Source organism: Lycium barbarum, chromosome 11 (assembly GCF_019175385.1).
Source record: "Lycium barbarum isolate Lr01 chromosome 11, ASM1917538v2, whole genome shotgun sequence".
Lineage (NCBI taxonomy): Eukaryota > Viridiplantae > Streptophyta > Magnoliopsida > Solanales > Solanaceae > Lycium > Lycium barbarum.
Genome location: NC_083347.1, coordinates 114,767,898 through 114,778,120, shown reverse-complemented (window position 1 = coordinate 114,778,120; position 10,223 = coordinate 114,767,898). Strand labels below are relative to the sequence as shown.

At 33.6% G+C, this 10,223-nt stretch overlaps 1 protein-coding gene across 1 annotated transcript; it reads right to left on the bottom strand.

Moving 5' to 3' along the window:
• Positions 1 to 6,977: 6,977 nt before the first annotated feature.
• Positions 6,978 to 8,256, bottom strand: LOC132620153 (F-box/kelch-repeat protein At3g23880-like). Its single transcript, XM_060334853.1, has one exon. The coding sequence runs from the start codon at positions 8,058 to 8,060 to the stop codon at positions 6,978 to 6,980; it is 1,083 nt and encodes a 360-aa protein (XP_060190836.1). The 5' UTR covers positions 8,061 to 8,256.
• Between the last annotated feature and the right edge of the window lie 1,967 nt (positions 8,257 to 10,223).

The following is a 10,223-nucleotide window of genomic DNA, read 5'->3' as shown; positions in this document are numbered from 1 at the left end:
CAGGTTCTTGTGTTTCAAAATAGTCTTTCCCGATTACGGCTTACGAGGTCGTAATTCGTCCTTTTACTTCGTTGTTACATACTTCCCATGGCTTGTACCTTCCAAAGCGTCATGGGGCGTCTCCGACACTCCATTACTACGGTGATGTACGTTTCATGCTCATGCTCTGAAGGTGCGGGGTATAACATCCCTAAAGCATACTGACATGCAGCAATACAATGCAACTGAAGGGGTCTTTGAGATTCTGACATTTGCACACGAAGGTAAAGGCGGAAATATCCATAAAGTCTCTGCCGAAGGGAAAAAGTGTTCGTGTGGAAAGTGGAGAAACTACCATATGCCATGTTCACATGCAATTAAATTTTGTGATATTCGCGGAATTCAACCAAAGACCTATGTTAGCAAGTACTACAGTTGCAGGTTTTACAAGCAAACGTACAGTGGAAAATTTTCACCGTTGGGTGATGAGGCATATTGGCCACCTTCTCCCTTCAGTTTAATTGCAAACACTGAATACGAGCGAACTTCAGGAGCGCGGAGTACAACTAGAAGGAGGAATGAAATGGATATAGCTCCTGCTCGCATGGCTAGAAAGTGTAGTACGTGCAAGCAAACAGGTCACAACAAGAATCGCTGCCCCGACAGAAATCAGTAGTTGTTGTTGCTTGTTGGTTTTTATGTTTTTTCTTAACTTGTACGATTGTTGTTTCCTTATGTACTCTTCCAAGAATATATAACATGTCTTGTGCCGTTTAATAGTTGGTATGTAATTTAACATTTACTACTCAGTTAATGTGTGACGTTTATTTAACTTATATTTTATTTTTTATTTCTGTTCGCATATATAACACATTTAATTATTGCATGTGTTAAAATATTTACTTGAGTTAATCATGCTTTATAAATTAAAAAAATCAATAATTTTTTTTATTAAAAACATAACCGAATATGATTTAAATTTAGGCAACGTCTTACCGAGTATTTGTAAAACGGGATAAAAACAATATAACTTGTATAACGTGGACTGATCCACGTTATACAATTTATATTGTATAACGTGGATCAGTCCACGTTATACAATAATTTTTTTTTTTGTTTTTCGTTGAATTGGTCTGACAACAGAATTTTTTTTTGGGGTATATCGTGGATCAGCCCACGATATACCCCTTTTGGTATATAAATATTTTGTCATTCCGTTTTGGTAAATACCGTGTATTTTTATACCCTTTAGGCTCCGGAATCGTTTAACTTATATATATACTCTAACCGTGAACTTTTCTTTTTTTGGTTGCAATATGAGATCATCTTAAAAATAATTAAAGGTAGAACTTCTGTTTAAGGAGCATAAGTAGGTCTTTTTCTATCACTATTATGATACTATTATTTTGAAGCCCTATTAATATTGAATTGACTCCTAACTAACATTGAGTTATCTTTTTATGAAGAATGTACATCATGCATGCATCAACTATTTCTCTTCACCAATCCATAATTAACCAAAAATTAAATATTTCTAAAAAATGAGCAACAATGAAAACAAGTAGTTTCCAGAGACAAGTAAACCCATTGTCCAAAATTCGGATAGAACTAATGGATTTAAATCAAAGAATAACCCATGGTTTGAGTTTTTGTGTTACATAGAATAACTGCTAGTTTAGTCATTAGTGTTTGATTCTTTTACTTTTGACTGGTACAATATAATGTTGGTACGTGAAGATTAATATATATATATATATATATATATATATATATATATATATATATATAGATAGATATATTTTCTTCACCAAAAACTTTTCCTTTGACCTGAACCGATATGCCTTTGGGCATATATATATGATGTTGTTTTGTCTACTTAGAAACCTTATGCTTTAACTCTTTATCTTGTCTTAATGTTGTATTTGAGTTAATTGCATGTGTGTTATATGATCTGACTACACCTACCGGAGAGTTCGAATTTTGGATAATGATGTTACATCCCATACTATGATGTTACATCCCATACTTTCGTACGTTAGTTTGCGTCGTAAGTTAGTCGACATAATCCCAAAGGACAAGATTACTTTTGAGGTTATAAGTATTTATGCTACTTTTAACAAGTGATAAGCAAGTGTCGGGAAGGTTAGAGGTTAACCAAATCGAAGAGTATAGGTTTCATCGATGAAATATCCCATATTTTCGGGCTATGGTTCGAACCGCTTGACATATGTACGTACACTTAAGCCACAGGGAGTTTTGGTCATACTTAATTGTGTATATCAAGAGCTCGGTGTATGAAATGAGGAAGTCCGCAAATTATTTAAGACTTGAAAGTGCATGATGGTGATTGGAAATAATATTTTGTGTCTGCCAAAAGAGGCTACAGACTAGTATTATATTAAATGGTCATGATAGTGAGTACATGAAGCGTGTTAGAAATGATTATTATTAAGTAAATTGAGATCAAGAAATTAATTATGTGTGTAATTGGTTAAAGGGGAGAATTGTAGTGGAAGACAAGAAATTGATTAATATTACGTGGATATATTCCATACGGATAGTTGAAAGGTGGCATCATGTGGATATTCTCCTTTCCAAAGCTTCCTCTTCTTTAGTTGAATCTTCCAATCTTAGTAACGATCTTGGGCTAGCAGAAGGTTTTTCCGATTTACTTTTCTTCTGCTGTATTTCTCTACAGAACTTTGGGGAAATCTCCTCTCAACCTGCTGTACGTTTTCCTGATTGACAATTCTACAGTTTTTGTAAATTTTGATCTTGAGATTCCTGCTTCCTCCAAAAACTTCTGTGCTTTGAATATCTTCCTGACAACCCAAGATGCTTGTGGTGCTGCTGTATCCCATAAATCATTCTTCTTGATGTAATATATTGTTACACCTCGTAGTCTTGTACGTGAAATCTATTAGGCGTTGGTGTTTAAGTCTAGACGTGGAGCATTTATCTCATGGTTACGAGGGTTTGAGTTCATATAATAAGCTATGGAAGACTCTGGGACCAAGCAAATCAAGGAAAATAAGTTTGTCGAAAATTTGAAATTTGGAGTTTTAGTCAACTTTAGAGGGGTATATCTCCATGTATATGAGGAGTTTTAAGGTGTTTCAAAATCCTAAAATGAAGTTTGTCGAGTCTAGTTTCTAATGCAACAAACCGCTCGTCGATAGGACATCGGAGTAGAGAATTATAGATGTTACAAATTGAGCTGACAGAGCAGAAACAGAGCTGCTACAGTACCGCTACAGTACCTCTACAGTACCGCTACGGTACTGCTACAGTGCTGCCGCCTCAGCCACTATAAAAGGGGTTAAAACCCCATTTTTCATCATCAAAATTATCCAAAACATTCCAGAAAATTCAGCAAGGAAAAAGGGCTCTTATATCACATAGAAGTGAGGATTTTGAGCAAAATTCAAGCTACAGAATACTAATCGAAGTCCGGACAACTTGTAGTCACGATTACCATATCGTTTTGTGTTGGAGTGAGGTTGAAAACAAGTGGATATTGAAGATCTTGTCACTTTAGTGAATATAAGGTATGAATCATTGAATCTTTTTCCTTATTAACATTGATTAAGGAAAAGTTACAAGAATAAAAGTTGTAGTTGTTGTATTGATGTTGTTGGCTTACGGATTGAGGTTTGAAGAGAATTTTGGATGAAAATACATATATTTATCTTGTAGAATGTTGAAGATGTTGTTGGTATTGTTTGGAAGTTGTTTTGGTATTTGGAGGAAGTCGATGATATAAGGGAAATGCTGCCCAAATTTTCGTAACCCAAATTAGACTTCCATAAACTAGTGCTGATAAGTTGATGGAAATATGCAAATTAGTCTTCCATAATTAGAACTTATAAGTTGATGGAAATGCGATGAAAGTATGATTAATGATATATTTCTCGATTTATAGGCTCGGGTGAAGGGCAAGCTTCGATATAAGGAATTCTTAAGTGGTGGCTCGACGGATAAGGTATGTAAGGTGTTCGTTTCCCCTTTTTCTTTGGCACGAATCCAATGAGAACATAGACATGAGCGTTCCATAATGAATCCAGTCTATTCCCATGCCTTATATTTCAAATCTTAATGTCTTGTTATTTTATTGATTCTTGAAATATTATTTGATTTATCATTATTGATTACTCCCTTGGACTCGTTACGAATTCCATAAGCTATTCGGGGGCTTCCGACCTTATGTCACTCCGAAAGGCCAAGATCAGATTATTGACTTCTCATTCAAAAAAATCAGCCTCAGAACATTGCGCTTCCTTCCGCGATGCGGAAGGAAAGCGGAGTCCTGCACAGAAGGCCTCAGGACATTGCGCTTTCCGTTCGCATCGCGGAAGGAAAGCGTAAGGTCTCAGAACATTGCGGAAGGAAAGCGGAATCCTGCACAATTTTTTTTTGTTCCAGACCAATAATGGTATATACATATATATAAACGTATTACACTATTTTACTACACCGTGCCACGCTATAGTCGGCCGGGCATGGCGCGTAGATGCGCACACCACTGCAGTGGGCATGTTATGATATTGCTTCGGACGCGGGAGGCCTAGACGCGGGCTAATGATGATAACACCGAGCCTTAATGGCTGGGCATGATTTTACATATATAACACCGAGCCTTACGGCGGGGCATGGATACTCTCTGTTACATATATATATATATATATATATATATATATATATATATATATATATATATATATATATATATATATATATATAAGCATACAAATGATTTTATCATGCATTGCATTTTGTGCTACTTCCAGATGTTCGGTTTTTCTTCTGCCTATATTAATGTCACATTTTATCTTAATTATGTTGTTGCCCTCCTGCCTTACATACTCAGTACTTTTATCCGTACTGACATCCTATTGCACGGGACACTACATTTCGTGCTGCAGGCTCTGACAGAGTTATTGAGGAGCAACCGCAGTAGGATTTTCCAGCTTCAGCGGTGTTAGCAAGTATCACTACTCCGGGCTTGCTATCTTTTGGTATTCTTCCGTTAGTATAATATATGTTCATATGTATACTCTTAGAGGCTCATGGACATTGTCGGATATGTAAATATAATGTATGGCCTTGTCGGCCTTGTTTTGGCTTCTTGATATATTGTTTTTGATAACCTTGTCGGCTTTATGATATATTTTATGTTGTCGCGACCTTACCGGCCCGCATATGTACATCTGTGTTGAATTATCGAATATTTCTATGATTGGCCTTTTTTTTCCGCGAGCCGATGTTCCTTGAGTTATGGTATGTGATGTCCAAGTAACGGTTAAATCAGGTGACTTCGGCCTACGGGTCGGAGCCTGTCATACTCCTCGTCGGGGGTGTGACAAATATATTGAATCCAGAGCTTGTCTTTCTTTTTACAGAGATTCCAGAGATGTTTGAGTATAGCTGCTCTATTCCATACATAAATGTCAGTAATGTTCATCCCTCCTGTTGTCAGTGGTAAAAACATTGTTTCCCACACTACAAGTGCCCTTTTTTAGGGTTCAATACTGCCTGTCCATAGAAACTTTCTCATATACTTTCAACATGTTGGCGGAATTTCTTTGGTAGGACAAAAATCAGAAGTTTATACGGGAACTTTCTACATATATTATTGAAAACTTTAATATGTATTATTAAATTTTAATTAAATAAAAATAAAAACTTCATTGAAGTCTTCCATAATATATATTTAAAACAATTTCTCTCTTTAAAACAATCTTGATAGTAAACGTTCATTGATATACTCGTACTTTTTCATAATTTGACACAAAAGCATTTTCTTAAAAAGATTAGCCAAACACAATCTGCTTATTAAAAGCCATTAATGACATTTTTCAAATGAATTAGCCAAACACAAACTACTTCTCACGAAAAATACTTTTTTGAAAAGCAATTTTTAAAAAAAAACACTTCTCAAAATAAGCCTCTTTTAGCCGCTAGGCCCGACAGGCTCTTAGTTCATTTGTTGAATTAATGAAGTAATTAAATTGTTAAATGAATAAAACCACTTTTTCAAACTCCCATTTTTCAAACAAGTTATACTTTTAGCTACAAAAATGTTTTTAAAATCCACCGGTAACTGCATTTGCAAATTTTCAGAGATGTCTAACACCTTCCTTGGAAAATCACTCGAACCCTTACATTTTCTCTAATTTTCAAGATATAAAGGTTTTAATAACTTTCTTTTCAAAACGGATTCCTAATTTTCCAAAAATAAATAATTAGGTGTGGACTTTGTACTTTTCACAAATAGTCAAATTATTCATAGACTTTTAACTGAGTTTATAAATGGGTCGTAACATTAACCAAAGTTGATTAAATATTTTCAAAAATTAAAGTGTATAAAGTATGTGTGTTTAACTTCTATTTAATGACAATGCATACTGTTATGTGACCTAAAAGAAAACAGATTACTGGGATTAGTAACTTGGAAAATAAAGCAGATATGCGTGCGGTGAAGTATTCTTGAAAGGAAGAATGTTACTCTAGACGTTCTTTTGCTTTACAATGGGACACACTAATTTAAAGGGGAAATGAACAAGTGTTTGCATGTTTTTGGAAGAAAACAATTGAAGAAGATACACCAAAAGTCACTATTGGCTCCCAAGAAAATTGAATTTCAAATTAATTTCAGAACTAAATAAAGACCAAAAGAGAAAGAAGCTTCAAGAATTCGAAGTTTATTGAAAAAAAGGATCACTCATTTGACAGAAATGTTCCAAGAAAATTCAACTTCAAATATATCAATTAATTAGCAACTTACAAGAATTTTATGAGCTTGGAAAGCTTCTTCTCAAAGAAAAACTGAAAAAATGAAGAGAAAAAAAGTTTCAACTTCAAAGGAGAAAGACTTGTGCAAGTTGTGTTTAGTGTTTCCCTTCTCTGTCTCCACACATAAGTTTCTCGCATATTGTCTCCTCTTATTTTAAAGCTCAATGGAGGAGTCACATATTTCAGGATAGTTTCAATGGGCCAGCTCATTCATTTTCCCGCTTAATTGCTACTAAGCTCTCCTTATAAGGATAAACTGCACAACGATCCTTATATGAGAATCTCTTCAGACTTGGATAACTTAATCCAAGATGTGTTGTCTTCTGAGTCTTAACATTATAGGAGACTAGCCGAGAACTTCTGGTTACAAAAATGACAGTGCTAGAATACCAAGACTTAAAATATGGAAAGCATTGAAAGGTAAAACGTTTATTCCAAACTCCTGGTCGGCTCATTACCCATATATCATAAACAAAATCTTCACAATAGTTTAAGAGGGCAATAGAGTCATCAAACAATATAGGCATCCTAGTAACAGAGTAATGAACTGGCCCATCAATCTCTCCAAACACCTCATTGCTAAAGTCAAATGATAGAAAGATGCATTTAACCCCTTCTGGTGTATACTCATTTATCATCCAGTAATAAGCTCCGTTCAGATAAGCAGTACCAAGAGCAAACGTTTCAATACAGTTCTTAGCGGGATGGAAAATTCTAAATGTGAATTCGAAGATTCTCCATGAGTCTCTAGAACATGAATAGACCGCTGCATATCTATTCTTAATAAAGTAAACAAGCTTATAATCATTACTTGAGGGGTCTAATCCGCACCCAAAGAAGCCTTCCCTGGTGGAAAATGGTATTTTGGGTTCAGGGAGGGGCCTCACCTCCCTGATCGCAGGATTCCACAACGCATACGAATATTTGTCATCACTTACTCTCTCCAAAAGATATATTCCATCAACAGAACCTATAAGAATATTCGTCATACCTCTAAACCTTTGGAAATAATTAGGATTTTCATGTAAAAGGAATACATCCTGATCAGAAATCAAAGTAATGGGAGGGGAACCATCTGATGCACCATAATCATAAATCAGAAGTTGGAGGGATTTGTTCTTGCTACAATTATTCAAGTGTTCTTTAATAAAATTAGGATTCTTGATAAGAGTGTACCAGTTCTTGCAGACACATTTGAACCGCAACAAGGACTTCACCGGCAGCCTGACTAGAATATTCCTATCTAAATCTTCGGGGAAAGGCCGATGACCATTATCGCTCGTGGCCATAGTAGAGAACACAAAGAAGGGAATCAATGCAGATACAAGTGTGTTTGTTAACAGAGAAAAAATATTCTACCAGGAAGTACCCTGAAATCAGTACAAGTAAAAAGAAAAACGTAAAGGAAAAATATAATACAAAAGAAATGAAGGAGAAAGGCTAGATCTCCATTAGAGGTATGTTGAGAAATTCGAAGATTTTGAGGATGAATGAATTATTGAGATTTCCATATTAGATTTACCATACTAATCTAACTGCCTTTTTTATGTGAATTTAATTTGGAAGACTAATAAATATTGGCAATACCTAAATAAAAACGTAAATAACTAATATACTATTATATATATATATATAGAGAGAGAGAGAGAGAGAGAAGCATGTTGCCATTTTGAGGCCGTGGTTATTTTATTTAATTGCTATCTATGTTGAATTTACCATACTAATCTAACTACTTTTACGAGTATTAAATTATACATTTACTACTGTTAAGGTAAGTAACTAATATAATGTTAGTACAAATACATATAATAATATATTACTAATAGATGAATAAAGCCATTTTGAGCCTTGGTTATTTTATTTAATAGCTATCCATATTCGATTTACCATATTAATATAACTGTTTTTTTTTTTTTAACACCTGGGAGAATTTTTGCAAGGATAGCAATTTGATCGAGCAACTTTCTCAGTGACAAAATCACTCCCTGAAACTCAGGCATTCAAGTAATTACTTTACCCTAATAAGCTCCTTTAATTTAATTGCTTGGTTGAATGCCATCCGTTAGTTGTATATGTAGTACTAGTCTTAACTATACGTGCGTTGCACGTGTGTTATGCATCTACTATAAAGTACACAGTCAGACTTCTCTATAACGACACTCGCATATAACAACACCTCTCTATAACAGCCACGTTTTTTCGGAGCCGATTTTTCATGTTATATATTACTTCTCTATAACAACATTTCACCTATAACAGCAGCAACCAACTTTATAACAGTACGCTCTTTGTAAAATTACCCCTCATATAACAGCTATTTTTTTTTTTTTTGTAATATAATAATTAACCATCTTTATACAAATAGAATACCTATGATTACCAATAATAAGTGTAGAGATTTTGACCAAATATTTGATCATTTAATACACTATTTATGACAAAAAATATCATATGAATATATATATTTTCGTCATTAAACTATCTACCTTCGTTATACAAAGTGTTATTAAGCTTAGAATTTGACAACTAAATTTGGAAATTAGATTTCATGCATCTTTTTTGCCTATAATAGCGAATTATTATTTAAATGTCAATGCTGTTATAGGTGTATAACAACTATTCTCTATAACAGCTGAAAATTTTCGGACCCGACGATGCTTTTATAGAGAGGTTTGACTGTATAAAGTAATCAAATAAAAATAAATTATGTGTGATAAACGACTATTAATGTTAATGCAATATTCCAAAACAAATAATTTACTTTATAAAAACTATGGGGAATCAATTTTGGAATGAAAGAAAGTAAAAATTTATAAAAAGCAAGTAATAACAACTCATTTAGAATAGATTTTGTCCTCTGTTATTCCATCCCATGCTTAATTTAAATTTGTTTTGACTAATTTAACTCTTAATATTATATTATTATCGTTGTCTGTTTACGTTCTATTTTTCACCGCCAATGCTCTTCTTATGGAAATAAATAGATTTTCGAGATTCAAACTATATAAACTTTGACCAACATTTTTAAAAATATTTTCTTAATCGGATTGACATGAGAAGAATTACAACTTACAGTATTTTTCGTTTAGTTTTTTAAAATTTAAATCTTATATATTAATTTTAATTATATATTAATTTTAAAATATTAAGTTGATCTAATTCAATTTAGTTTGACAAATTGATGAAAGATGAAGAATATCAAGAAATTCAAGAAAATCAAGAAACACAAGACTGAAATTCAAGAAAAAGAAAAGTCCAAGAAGCTCAAGTTTGAAGATTATTTCCCATTCTCGTTTCTTGAATCATTTTCTAAATACGTTTCTTGTTTCTTGATTTATATCATTAGTAGGAACTTGATTTATATCAAGAAATTCAAGAAAGATGAAGAATATCAAGAAATTCAAGAAAATCAAGAAACACAAGACTGAAATTCAAGAAAAAGAAAAGTCCAA